The 14,869-nt window shown below is 42.0% G+C and overlaps 2 protein-coding genes across 2 annotated transcripts in view; one reads left to right on the top strand and one right to left on the bottom strand.

Moving 5' to 3' along the window:
• Positions 1 to 9: 9 nt before the first annotated feature.
• On the bottom strand, positions 10 to 11,621 carry LOC115019676 (protein FAM160B1-like). Its single transcript, XM_029449149.1, is given in 18 exon segments — positions 10 to 2,689; positions 3,245 to 3,348; positions 3,956 to 4,096; positions 5,019 to 5,162; positions 5,270 to 5,360; positions 5,448 to 5,594; positions 6,344 to 6,435; positions 6,437 to 6,508; positions 6,903 to 7,095; positions 7,200 to 7,276; positions 7,424 to 7,538; positions 7,768 to 7,964; positions 8,062 to 8,286; positions 8,416 to 8,538; positions 8,666 to 8,770; positions 9,051 to 9,220; positions 10,314 to 10,392; positions 11,277 to 11,621. Coding segments are annotated over 18 exon segments (2,229 nt in total). The 5' UTR covers positions 11,322 to 11,621; the 3' UTR covers positions 10 to 2,580.
• A 371-nt stretch (positions 11,622 to 11,992) lies between these two features.
• ablim1a (actin binding LIM protein 1a) overlaps positions 11,993 to 14,869 on the top strand; it is a 47,749-nt gene continuing 44,872 nt past the window's right edge. Inside the window, exon 1 of the mRNA XM_029449437.1 lies at positions 11,993 to 12,506. Within this exon, the coding sequence (XP_029305297.1) occupies positions 12,494 to 12,506 (13 nt within the window). The 5' untranslated portion in view covers positions 11,993 to 12,493. The remainder of the gene's footprint in view (positions 12,507 to 14,869) is intronic.

Raw genomic sequence — 14,869 nt, 5'->3', positions numbered from 1 at the left:
ACATCTGTCGCTGAATAACTTTTTCTCTTTAATTGGGACGGAGAATGTTCAAGAAACCATATTGTCCTGAATGAAACCTAACGGTATAACAGCAGGGTTGAAATGAAGACTGCCTATTGGGAATAAAAATGAGCCAATGCCTCCGAGAACGAGAGACTGCAACACGTACAATTAACTCAGCGAGGCAGTGGGAGGCAGGAGGAGTGAGCATGCACCTTACCTTAATGTTTTAATTATGCATTGCACAAACTCAAACTGGCCATGAGAAGGAAGAATGAGGCTTATCCCACACCAGAGGAAAAGCAGCGATTAACATGAAGCAATGCAACATTATACAGTGATTGGTCTAAGCCGACACAAGAAATAAATCAGTTGGCATTAGATTCTTGACTACAGAGTCCTGTACATCTTCACAAACCAAGTCGATGTAACAAGAGATAGGCATAATAAGATCACAACAGCACGGTAGTGAAGCAGAAACCCCTGACACATCGATTCCAGGAGTCCTCAGAGATCCAGTGTGAAAGTAAGGCATCATATCTCCCTGTCAGTGTCTTCAAACAAAGTGCTGACAGTTGAGAAAACATCACAGATGGCCCTTTCTCTCCACAATGAAAAATAATGTATAAGCATGCATTTACACCAGGTAGTATATCTATATTGCTATTGTACACATACAATATACAAATGTACAGAACAAGTTGGAAAGATAGTTGATTAAAAAAATGTGCATGATTTGACAATTTAAAAAAAGTTTCCCATTAAAATAGAAATGTTACTCCGGGTACATCCTAGATTTTTTTTTTTTTTCCATTTTTGGTTTATGGAGAGTTGTTGTGTATATTTACATTATGAATGAACAAGGATGAAGAAAGACAATGTGCAAATGTGATTCCATGCAAGCAGTTGCATAATGTAACGTAGGTGCTCGAGTGATGGGTTTAAAGTGGGAGCAAAAGGAAAGGGGGGGGGGGAAACAAGGATCAAGACATGGCTTCAATGAATGACTGACCATTCTCCACCGCAATAATAAATCATTACACTCACAAACTCATCGCTAAACACGTGCAATCATGGAAACATTCACACTGGGAACATAACACGACAAGTTAAATTAAGTAGCATCTTGATCCACGAGGGGATTTTAAGTTCCTGACACATCCAGGCAACATACGATCAAACAGCCTGTTCCAACGAAGCGCAGCACCTCGTCATTCAAGATCAGCATGAAAAGGTAATACTGCAAGTACACACACACACACACACACACACACACACACACACAACCCCTCGCAGGACCCACTAAAGGGTCTCAGGATCACTTTAAGGGTCACAAGATGATAAACAGGATGATGTATTTTTGAGACATAAAGTTTCTTTTCAGACTTTCTTCTAAGCGTTGCTCGTTTTGTGAGTAAGAGACAGTAAGTCCTTAGTTATGGATGCATTTCAGACACTAGTAAATAAAATCCCATCAATACAATAAAGTTATTATTGAGAATTATAAATGGTGTAAAAAAATGATAACACAGTATCCCTCGGATAAATTAAACACTGGTGTGTGAGAAATGCAACACTGGGTCTGGAGAACAACAACTAATGTGGAATGAAAAGCAAAACATGAATACACTTGAATAATGTAACGAGTGCAATGCAATGAGGTCCGTGTGCAAATTCACATCATTTGCTAAATAAATCACCATTTCATTGAGCAGATGTGATGGATGGTAACGTCTTTGGGTGATGTGATTATTACAGATGAGCTTTGAGAGCACAAGCAATAAAGACAAACTCAGGAAAGACAAGGAACACAGAGGAAGTCAATTAGTCAATCTTAATATGCCGTTAGTTAAAAAGGCAACCTGAAAGCAAACAAATAAATAAGACTTGGCATTTAAAATATGTGCAGTATCTTAAATACTACGGTTCAATATGTATGCAACTACAGGTACATATAGGGGTTGAAGGTCGTGGGCTTTTTCTTTTCTCTACAGCTTCTTGTCTTCAAACAGACAACACGTGAGGACTTAAGGTTAAAATGTTTCAAAAGGAAACAATCTCCTGTAACTGAAAGGTGCGATTCCACACTAAGGCCATGATGTTTACAAATGTGTGATAATGGGACAGGAAATAAATACACAAACAGATTTTCTCCTTGATACAATAATTACAGGGCTATCATCTTTTGGCTGGTGAGAAAGAAAGGGGGGGGGGGGGGGGGAGTGAGAGAAAATGCAGAGGCTGCACCTCGACCTCCATCCTCCTCCTCCTCCTCCTCCTCTTGTTGTTGTTGTTGTTGTTGTTGTTGTTCCTCTGCTGGCTGGGCAGTGTCTGCGCTCGGACCTTCTCGAAAACAAGACCAAAGACTTTTTATAGTGAAGCCCGGGAGACCAGAAGAGGGGGGGGGGGAAGGGGGTGATGAACCCGTCTGTGTGGGCTTCAACAGTCTTGCAGAGAAGTGCAGTTAGTGGTAATGTTTTGCCGACCCTGCGACATCGGGACCACCACACCCCAAAGGCCCAGTATAATATGCCTGACCTGTCCGTCTGGCCGAGGCAGAGGGATGAACAGCAGGAAAGATTACGGCGAGGAGGAAGCCGCGTGGTATTTGACGAAGGCGATGGCCGCCAGCTCTTTGCAGAACTCCTCCAGCACGATCACGCCCTCCAGCAGAGTCATGTGGTCGATACTTACGGGAGGCAGAGAGACAGAAAGGTGAGAAGTGCGTTCCAAAAGTCAACTCCAAAGCACAAGTTATGATCGTTTTAAGAAAAGTTCTTTAGTTTGTTTTTGTTTGGGCCAGCTATGTGGCAACATATACATGCAAAAGTCTTTTCATTTGAGACTCAGAGCATTCTCTCACTACCACCTGGGTTAGGGTTAGACCTGAGCTGAATATCTTTAAAAATGTACAATATTTAAATAATGTTCTTGTTATTCAATTCTACAAGACCGGACTGTTTGTCTGTCACTCAATTAAATGTGAAGCACACGGCGTCATCACCGGGACTGGACCCAAATCCATGCTGTCTCCTTTTTCTGGTAGTGATTTATATTGGCTAGAAGAATTAAACACACTAAGCAACAGCATTACTAAGAGATATTGTTTCTGTTTCATTTTTCTTTCCTTTCTATTCAATTTTTGTTCGCGTCAATATTTTTCACTGTCAGTTTTTGCTTTAGTTTCCGATGATAACAACCCTGCTGAGAAGACAAGAGCACAGAAGCGTGTGCAGGTACGTACTTGATGCCCTGCGGCTCCAGACCTAATAATCTCTTCCTGACGAGCAGCAGTTTGGGTGTGAAGTCTGGGATGCGCTGAATCCTCAACATGAGATCCCCCACCACCTAACACACACACACACACACACACACACACACGGCTTCATAAAAGGTGCAGCACTCGTATATCATTACTACACTCTTTGGAGACATTACATTTATAATTACCATAAACAAACAAGCCTGTAAACTGCGTGTTACACTGTGTGTGGTACACTGCGTGTTACACTGTGTGTGGTACACTGCGTGTTACACTGTGTGTGGTACACTGCGTGTTACACTGTGTGTGGTACACTGCGTGTTACGGTACACTGCGTGTTACACTGTGTGTTACACTGTGTGTGGTACACTGCGTGTTACACTGTGTGCTACTGGGTTACATTGTTGGACTGAATTACAAAACTAAATATGTACAGATGTGCGTTTTTTTCCAGTAAGAGGCAGATCAGTAGCAGCATGCTTTACGAGACTAATACAGGAAGTGGGATTCACAAATGACCTTTATAAAGAGATAAAGGTAACATTTTGAAATACAATATCACACATTCAAAGATACTACACATAACAAATAAAATCAATCCAAGACATGCAAGAAATCTCAAAGCACCCAAATAAGTGATTTTAAGCTCTGGGCACAGCCGTGTCTGCCGTCAATGATGGACGAGAGTCTCACCCTGACGATGACAGAGAACAGAGACCTGCACCCGGGGGCCAGGTTGATGTACGGGTCCAGCAGGTACTCGTGCAGGTGGGGGTGTGGAAACATAGACAGCTTGGAAAGCACAGCGGTCACCTGCAGGTTGACATCGTACGGCTGCAGGACAGAGAAGCCATCAGATTAAAAACACAGGAAATCAACTTGTGATTGGAACTAAAGATGAAATATGTGAAGAGTTATGCTTTGAACTGCTTTTAATAAATAACATACAATGTCACAATAGTCTCAAGCTTTTCATTACAGACTCATCAATGAATACAGCACTCACTCTTTCAGATTTCATTTCATTTCATAAAACAAACCCACGAGCTGCTATAAACTGCATTTGGCTTCTGATTCTGAGTCATAATTCCCTTCTAACATAATTTGGCAAATTAGTTTATGGAAAGAGCTCACTATTTTTGTTTTTTATGTTAAAAAAATAATAAAAAGGCCTCAGCATAATCATTAGCTCGTTTGCATCAGCTCTCAATTTTTCTCCTCTTTCCATTAGTGGGACTCAATTAGGCTTAATTGCAGTGAACTGTTCTCTTGCAGCAGGAAATAACATTGTGTGTGCGTGGGAACACTGAGGTCCGAGGGAATGTGTTTAAACGAATGAGCCTTTTTGATGCGAATAAGAGAAAAGATGGCTCTTACTTGGTTTAAATAACATGTTGTGCTGAGTTGCACACAGAAAGCTTCATTTATTCACTGGAATATGGTTGCACATGTTTTAGCTACAAGCTAGATAAGCACAAACCCGTGCCTTGGAAACTTGCCATTGGAGATTATGTTGTAATTTATTAGGTCAATGTATTTCCATCAACAAAAGAATGCAGCTGAATTTTGATTCAAGTGGTGCTCCATAAGTGCTGCTACATGTTCCATTTGTTTAATGGATTTAATTACAACCACTTTTAATGCGGCCGTCTTGCTATTCAGACTTGTGCAGCCTAAACGATGCAACTGACCTTTCAACACTAAAACATGCATTTCTTCTGAAAGAGGTGTTAGCTATGTGGAGGATCAAACTGACCTGGTCTAGGATGCGACCCATCCTGTCGAAGAGAACCTTGAGGAAGTGGCCCTCAAAGAATGGCCCGTCCAAGTTACACTTCTCTAAAGGCTTTGGATTCCCCCTCCAGTCCCACCGCCGGCAGACCCCACAGTAGTCCCTGAACTGAGGACAATCCACACTGAGCATCTCTTCTACTAGCAACAACAGTAATGAGCAACTGTACCCGTGGATGGTATCAAGCCTTAAACAAAGTGTAGAATCAGCCTCACCTGTCTGTGAGCATCTCTGAGGTAGGTGTCATAGCCTGTGCCTTCAACGTGATTCGATGACTTCGCCTCATCGGGCACCAAACACAGGAAACTGCAGGAAACACAATTTAACAGTTAAAACACTTTTTAAGAAAAAGCCTCCACATGCCGTGTGTTGCATCAGGAGCAGACTGTGTACCTGTTGACTATCTTGTGCACCTCCGTCTTCCCGTCAGACTTTAAGTGGTCGGGACTCTGTTGTGGAGAGGAGCTGAGCCAATCAGAACCGGACAGCCTGCTGTCTGGAGAGGGCTCGTCACCAAACAGGGGATCCTCCTCAAGGTCTCTGGAGAAGGAACACATCCTGATATGAGAACATGATCTGCTTCTGATCAGAGCTTCTGTTCACTTTTCATTTGGTTGTATGCATCTTTTAAGACAAGAGGAAAGAGACTCACTGGTTGCAATAATGTAAGCCGTTTTCATTTCTACCCTCAATTCTGGTATGAAGAAATGAGAGGTCCGCTTTGTGAGTATTCTTGTGTGTAAGAGAGAAATATGTTCTTTTATGGGATGATAGCATTTTCGTCTCTTTAAGCCACGCCCAGTTCTGGTGTGTAATGTGGGAAGTGAATAACTGTGCACATGATGAAGGGATTATCTGTATGATATGTAGAAGTATTTTTACTGTAGATATACAAATGTCACTGACACGTTTCAGCTCCTCTGTGAACTCGTCGCTACAAACTGAAAGATCATGTAAACCAATATTATAATGTTGCATTTGTGGACTCAATTCCTTTGCATGAGAACTATAAAGTCACATTCATATAAAACAATATCAATAAACAAGTAAGCTATTGCTCATAATGTATCAATCTTGGAGCATCATTTAAAGTCATCAGTGGCATGCGTACATTTCCCACTGACCAAGGCTTAGAAAGATTGAGACACATAAGGAACAGTTTAGTTGAATGTGTGGCACATCTGAAAAACACAGCTAGTTGATGCATTCGCTTTATTTCCACTAGTTTGTGCAGGTGATTTTCCAGGCAGGATTTTAAGGCCGCTCATGGGAGGCATGCGGGTCCTTACACGGCATCGTGGGGCTGCCCGTTCTCCAGGGGCTCCCGCTCCTCCTGCGGTTTGTTCTCCAGGTAGTTCCTCTCCTCCAGGCTACGCAGCACCTAAGCTGTGGAGGATGTGCTGGTTGGGCTTCTGGATCAGCTGCTCAAATAGCCGCAGTGTCATGATGCTGATCTGGAGACACAGAAGGAGGCATGAGACTCAGCTCCCACTCTACACACCCCGAGCCAAATGCCAAGTATTTGTAAGTAGGCAGAGGCTGTTTCAAACATCAAAGAGATGATTCATGTCGTTTGTGCAACTGCTCTGACAGACACCAATTAAAATTAATGTGTTTTCTTGGTTAATCATATGATTTACTCAGAGTCTTTGAAAGGCAGATGGCAAGTCAACTGGCATATCAAACAAGTAAATTAAGAAATGATGTGACTTCCAGTTTTTTAAGGCACATCAATGAGCACATGCGAGGATGAAATAAAAAAAGTTCTGAATGAGTCTGATCAGCCAGACATAAATGATGTTAAAGAGGTACAACCAGGAACATCCTGAATAATGATGTGATGAGTACCTCGTCTGACAGGTGGTCGCAGTGCTCGATAAGTCTGTGTCGGAGTGGACTCTGCGCCATAGTAGCTAGAGTTTCTGGCTCGGTCTCTTCTCCTAGCAGGAAGTAAATCATCTCCTGCATCAGAGCTTCGGATGTCACCTGCCTGATGATCCTGTTCAGCAGGGCCGTGGAGGTCAGGATGCCCACCTCGGACCTATGTGCACCCACAAACACACAGCGTGTTAGTAAGCAGTCACTGACCAGACATAGAATCTCAATGAAAGGATGATTGATGATGATTATAAGGTAAAGTCTCACGTCTGCATAAGCTGCGGCTCCATGACAGACACAAAGAATCTATCTCTCACATTTCTTGCCATCACTGCAGCTGCTGACTGGAAGACAGTTAAGAAAAACAAAACATTTATTTCAGCCTTCGATGGCTTTCAGATAACAAAAAACAACTTCAAGTTCTTTTATTCTGTCGATTCTGACTACAATATGACGCATCAAGACACAGTGAGTCAGCGTTGGTTAGGAACCTTCTGAGCCTCCTTGATGAGCTGGTCACAGTAATCTAGCCAGGACAGGAAGGAGATGAGCGCCCTCTTCCCTGCGAAGATAGCAGCATCCTCCTTCAGGTTATATACGTCCAGACTGAAAAGGGAACGAGGAATAAAATGTAAAAATATTAAAAGGTTTGATGCAACTCTAACAATTTACCTGCTAAAAATAGCATTTCATAGAGAATTATATTTAAAGGCTACCAGCTAAATCACATTAAAATCAAAACTTCAGATGATGACGCAACTGAAATGTGGGCAAGTGGTGTTTACAAGTCACTGAATATGTGGTTATGGAGAGTAAAGACTAGAAAGTAATGTACCCCCAGTTGACCGACTCCACTGTCTCAATGTCCAAGGGGTCCATGGACTGTGGCAGGGCTTTATAGAAGGAGACCAGCCTGTCAGTCAGGAGCTCACAGAGCTCAGTGTTTTCAGTTAAACACTTGGCAGCTGCAGGCTCTGGTAAACTGACCAGCAGCATCAGGCCCTCACATGCCTTCACCACTATCCTGCCATCCTGAGTAGGGAAGAAAAGGATACAGCTCGTGAATACAAACGTTCAACTCAAATGAATAAAGAGACGACTCAAAATTCCTTGCTCGGGGATTACTTACAGGGCTCTTTGTGAGGTTGAGCAGCGATGTGACGAGATTGTAATTGTTGTTGTTGTTATTGTTGCTGGTGGGACTAGAGGTGGAGGCAGCAGCTGCAGCCGGAGGCTCCTCTGGGCGCTCAACCTGTTTCTGAGCCAGAGACTGACCAGTGTCTGGAGCCAACACATTCTCCTTCACCACCTCTGTCCCTGCGGGACTCTTTGTCTCGGGTCTCTTTGACTTGTTCTACAAATAAAATACATTCTCTGAACTTAAAAATCCTGCAAGGCTCTTACTCTTGCTATTAATATAGATTAATATTTAAGAAGGTGCCGCTGGACTTTTTTTTGCGGTCCTGGTGTCAAAGCAACTCACCTCGAGGAAGAAGTTGACAAGGTATGGGTCCTGCTTCAGTTTGGAACAGACTATACAAAGGAACTGAATCTCTTCATTTTCTGTAGGAGCAGCTAGCACCTCCCCGCACAGACGGATCAGTTTCTGTCAGAGGAATGTCACAACCACGTGGGGAAAACAGTTACAGATATGTTTCATAACCTGTTGGCTAGCGGACCATTTTGAGGTAATATCAGAAATACACTGAAATCCAGAGTGCATCACTTCTCACCTGTACAGGTCTGTGGACATTTATGTGTGGCAGGAGAGGTTGACGAATGTGTGCTAGCAGCTTAGTGTAGAAGGTAAGCACCTGCTGCTTCATCCCTGGAGGACACTGATGGGAAATCATAAACAGAATATGTTAGAATTTATTATATACCAATGTAAAGAAATGTGTCCCCTCCATGTGTGGAAATCCAGCTCACAGTGCAGATTCATTAAAAAGTCGACCGAAATTGTGTTTGTTTTATGTACGCTCAGTGTTGCGTCCAGTCCCTCAAACCTCCATGTCTTAGTCCATACTTAATGCTCAACCTTGATTTAATCCAATATTGTGATATTTATGTTTTCCTGGACGTTTAGTTCATGTAGTTACCAAAGCATGACTGCCTTACATCTGCCTTGCCCAATGTGTAGAGAGTCTCCAGGATCTTATGATGTAGGAGATACTCCATGCAGGGTCCCGTCTCTCCAGACTCCCTTTCCCTTTCCTCCTGGATCACGATGTCCAGCATCTGTTCCAGGTGGGATGGGATGTTGGTGTCTGTGACTGGAGCTTTGTCATCTAACAGGGGAAAACACAGACACATGTCAGAACCTCGGTATATCCATAAGCTACCAAAATAAGGTAAAAGGCCATGTTCATCTTCACCCCAGGTAAAATCAACATCAAATCAATGAATGTTGCATGAATGTCCTGTCATGCTGAAAGTAACAAAGCCAAAAATACTGTCAGAAATGAAGCAAAATCACAACTACAGCTTTCATCAAAATGATCAAATAATTTCTTGAATTTGAATCATGTGGACTGATGAAGGTCTGGCGGGTTCAAAGCCATTTCAACATAATAGATCAAGTTACTTTAAGTCACAAGTCTCCAAAATCAGTGAATAAATGCCCATGAAAACAAGCTCAGCTACATAATACTCAAAGTACAGATAATCCCATCAGCTGTTCACAGTGTTGAACTGGCCTCACTAAAAGAACGGCTGCAAAGAGGCTGTTTATTGGAGTGAAGAATAAGAGATTTGCCCCAAAATACACACAGACTAGACGCAGTAGTTCACATGGAAGCAGTCTTTACACGACTGGTTTTAACGCAGAGCGTATGAGTTCTACTTGTGCAGATCCCACAAGTCTGTCGCAAACTAAACCAGCATGGCATTCTTCACAATTATGCCGTTTAATTTAGATTTCTTCACAACCAGTCACCCTTTGCAGCGTCTGTGTTCATTGTGTATACAGTGGTGCTACATGAGCAGGTGATTAATTAGCTGATCAACAGAAAATGTGATGATCAATTAATAAATGAAGCTGAGAAAAGAGTGATGCGTTTGCTGGATAACGCTTAAAAATGCTGCCATTTGCTTGCTTTTAAATTAGGCAAGTTTAAGGTAACTCTTTTGATTAGTTGTATGTGCACTAATCCTTTTTTAAAAATACTGAATATGGACAATAATAAGAGGAATAATCAACAGAAAATATATTGTTATATGTGACTGTAATACAGTTAGGCCTAAATACTGTATGAACAAGCCTAGTTTACACCAGTGCCATCGATAGTAAAGACATGAACCACTCAACCTACACAACAATCAACCTCTGGGGTTATCATGACCACAACATGTGTTAACTTATTTTGTTCACACTTTTCTTACCAGAAGTTTCAATGTAATAATGTGTAATGGCCTTCCAGTGATAGACAAAGTCCTCCTGCAAGGGCAGCGATGGGGCAAGCTGAAAAAGAAAAACACAAGCATATTGTATGTTTACACTAGTGGTCAAGAGAGATATCACTAATTATCATGGAAACATGTTTACATGAGTCACTTTGAGCGATGTGTTGGGATCAGAGACACAGGCCAGAAGTTTTCAAAAATGTGAATAGGATTAAACTTTAACTTTTCAGTGATATAACGCTTTATACTTGTAATGGATCTCATCCTCACAATACATGTGGCAGAATAATGAGTTAATAAGCTTATATATTACGTCAGAAGTCAAAAGTGTTTACTTTGCCAAACGGCACTTGACGTGAACTTGAGAACAGTTTTAAGCAGGAAATTACAGGTTTCTAGCAAGTTGACGCTATCTGGCTGGCTAACGTGTAACATTAAACTTTCCAAAAAAGCTATGACGTGATAACACACAGATAACCCCCCCTTAACGTTAACGTTAACGTTAGCGCAACAGTAAACAAGGCTGTCCAGTCGTTGCGACACCACAGTTTGAAAAGAGATAGCTAGCTACGGCGATACTTCAGCTAACAGTAGCAGCTAACTAGCTCATCTTGCCAAACTACCTTAAACACAATTGACTTACTGCAATTAAAAACAAATGGCAATAGGTAAATGTGTTAGTTAGGTAATATAAACAAATAAACAAAAGAGACTGACACCTATGTATATTATCGACAACAATAACAAGCAAATTGACAGGACAAACACAAAACGCTAACATTAGCTTATGCTAACTATTTAGCTCGCTAGTTAGCAACGTATCCCTAATGCTGACGCTATGTTATGTGGTGTCTGGGCGACCAAAGGCCCCTTTCAACTAAAATAGACGATACAAAAAAGCAAGCCAGTGGATACACATAAGCTGTTGTTGTAAAAACTCACCGCTTCCACAGCATGCTGAAGAATGGACGTAAATTTGGAGAACATTTTGTTCTTCGACTGGACTAGTTTCTCCCGAGAAGACCTAGAGAATTCCTCTATCTTCTTCTTCCTGTTGTTGCCGCCTCGATCCAGATTGGAGGTTTCATATAATGACCCTTGTAACAAAAAAAATAAAGGTAAGCAATAAAACCTTAACACGTTGATGGCCACAGGTCTTCAAAGGCCTGATACAACCACTGTAAACAAGACGTCCACAGACTCGGGTAACGTCTGCTCACTTTGGACACGGTGGCACTTCCTTCGCCAAACGCTACTGTTTTAATCCACCAGGGGGCGCAGGCACACAAGGACACCGGCATATAATTACTGACAACGATCAACGCATACAAATGAAGACAGCAGCCAAAACATTCAACGAGGGACGATGGTCTATTTTTACAGCTTGGGAACAACAATCTATAAACCCACGTCAAATATAAAAGCAAGTATGGGATTCCAATAATCATGCAATATGTTATATGGAAAAGATCCGGTGAGCTGTACAATCAATTGATTGCTCCCATAAAGCACGGACTATTTCTCTGATATTGCAGTGCTCTTCACACATAGAGCTGAGCGTATGCTTGCTTAAAGTCCCCTCTGCTTTTAGGGTAAAGTTGAGGAGCCCACGCGATGAATAGATCGCCAGCTATTTTCGGTAGCCGGATTAATTGGGAGAAAAAAATAAAAACAACATGCATTGCTCCAGATTGCCTGTCAACTTTGTGATTTAGCCCAACTACCACGTCCAGAACAGCACAGTCATCCCAGAGAAAAAAGTAGGCTAGCCGGTTTAACGTTTAGGCGGAGCCGACAGCCGCTGCAGGCGAGGAATTTCAAGAATGATTTAATTTATAACTCCGTAATTCTGTGATATTATGTTCAAATATGGACATAAACTTGTTGGAAAATAAGAAGGATGCTGTGTCTTCCAGGACACGCCCTGTCGCTAGAAAGTGCTCTCTTCATCGTGCAGTCTAGTGTAGTCTACCAAATCGCAGACTGTATGCTTCCCTGCGTTTAATCCCATTAAATGACAGCAAAAAACTTAAAGTACAGATAATATCAGGCTGTCAACCGGTCATCCCCCCCCCCCCACCTCCCCCTCCTTCAAAGCTGCACCGGGGCATCTCCTCCTGGTTATCTCGGCAAAGAAAGAGAAGCTCTACCTACCGGGCATGTCTGCTAGAGGTGAGTATCTTTTGCCGCAGAACCCTTCATAACAATACACATACAGGAAAAAAAAGAGTCTCTTAATTTTGGGTGAAGGAAGGGGGTGGTCTTGGTTCAAGGATGGATGCAAAGGAGAAGAGAGCCCATTTGCGTCGTCTTTCGTGAGGATCAGGCTGTGATAATGACTCTGGTATTGTAAGTAGGTTACACGGGTACATATCTGAAACTACAGCTTCCACTGCTGCAGCCCTTTCGACACAGCCTACAACTTATTCTGTTGATATAAAACACTCTGTTGCAATCTATAAAACCCAGCTGTGATAACGAACCTCATCTGTTTGCTGTTTCTTTTAACAATTGATATTCTTAATCAGGAATGATGCATATCATTAGTTAAAGGTATGCACACACCCCAATTGTTCCCTAAATGAAAGCTGTGGATGGGGGACTTGTAGCATATGATGTTCATTATTAATTGACTAGTTGTGAGACAGTGGAGTAGTGGAATTTGAGGTTCATTGTCTGTTAAGCGTTTAGCAGGTGAGACGACAAAAAGTACCAGCTTTTTAGGAAAAAGCAACAAAAATGCAAACATTTGGTGCAACAATCTCAAGCTATCTGAACGGAGAACATGTTTTAATTTCTTGTGCATAAATCCGTTTAAACCTGCAAACAGTGCCGGCGGATGTTTGTGCCCATTAGGTGTGTGAGATAAAGAGCCTCCAGCTGTTCCTCCTATAGGTTGTGATCAGGCGGCCAGACTGATTAAAGAGCTGGATAGAAGCAGGGAAGTTACAATATTAACCTGACCTCAAGGTTATTGTATTAAATCTGCAGTTGAACTCATCATGCTGAGTCTGATCCTGTTATTGGGTAAAATATTTATAATGTACGTCACTCCCCTTCAAACTCTGAATGGTTGAGCCTGTGTGAGCAAGATGGCTTTGAACCCCCCGTCACTGATGTGGCCTTTCTGTCCTCCATGGCTGCCGGTGGGGAGATCGATGGCAACTCAGAACCCACTGCTTGACGGACCCCTGTGGTACATAGATCTGATAAGCATGCGTAAGCCCCTGCAAACAGCCAGTCATTATTCATGAAAGTAACTACAGTTGTGGTAATTGTCTCTGTGTTGGAATGGGAGGTTATTAATGTATTATCACAGATAAATCAGGCGCATTGATTCACACATCCGTCTTTGTAACAATGTGTCGAATCAAAGAGATATCAGTCATGGGCCGGGCTGAGCTAGTACCTTTTCAATTGCCCCGGCTGTCCATCTCACATGTACTGGAGAAGTTGACTTACACCATGTCTCCCAACCAGAGGACATAAAGTGTTTTTATATATAGAATCATTTTGACGTTTGTTTGTGAATTGTGGAAATAGGTTTTCATCCTTTACTTTCTATACTTTGTAGAGAATCTGAACGCACGTCCCGACATGTTTTGGGCAGTCAGAATGTATTATGAATGATTTCTTTGCCGTGTTTCAACAGAACATTTTGATAATCGATTACTCGTTTAAGTCCATTTTTTTAAGCAAAACAAGAAACATTCTCCATTTCCAACTTCCCAACTGTGAGGATTTGCTGCTTTTCTTAGTCACGTGTGATAGTAAACGCAATATCTTTGGTTAGTGAGCCAAAACAAGCAATTGGATGCATGGATTGCATGTTAGCTGTTTGAAACATGCAAAAAAAAATGTCTCAAATGACTCACATTTCCCCCTCCCAGTATGCATTTATGATGACCAGCCCCTCCCTGAGTTGTCTAGCAGGCATCAGCCATTACTGTGCTCTCAGTCTTGCAGTCGCCAACCCCCCCCCCCCCTCTTAACAGCTCAGGGCCATCAGCTTTTACCTTGATGCCCTTCCATTAGTCACCCCACCTTACACCATTGTGGCCATACAGCTCTATCTGGACCTTTCAGTGTCATCATATATCCTGTGCTGTTTTCTTTTGTTGTTTTTTTATAAAACCTTTGTACTGGGAGCGTTTATTATTTCTAGGTAAAACTAGGTAACACTACATTCTCCCTCTTGGTCTGGGAAATCCCCTCATAACCTACCACAGTTAGCATATTTTTTGTTACAGTTTCCTGATCTGCTACCATTGGTTCTCTACTGTTTAGGTTGGACATTCATCTGTGGGTGAATTTATTGTTCCTTTTGGTCCATTTAAGCCATTTATCTCTGCTTCACCGCAGAATTTTAAAACAACATGTTGGACGGCTGACTTCTCACATATGTAGGCCAATGTTGTTCATTCAGTTTTCTGCTCCTCTCGGGCTGTTTGTATAAGCTGGCATATCATATTTTATATGATTTATGAAGCATTTTGAAGGCATTGTAGTAAAGTGTGCTGAATTTATGCATTTTT

Source organism: Cottoperca gobio, chromosome 15 (assembly GCF_900634415.1).
Source record: "Cottoperca gobio chromosome 15, fCotGob3.1, whole genome shotgun sequence".
Lineage (NCBI taxonomy): Eukaryota > Metazoa > Chordata > Actinopteri > Perciformes > Bovichtidae > Cottoperca > Cottoperca gobio.
Note: the sequence above shows the minus strand (reverse complement) of the source record. Positions and strands in the feature narration are given on the sequence as shown.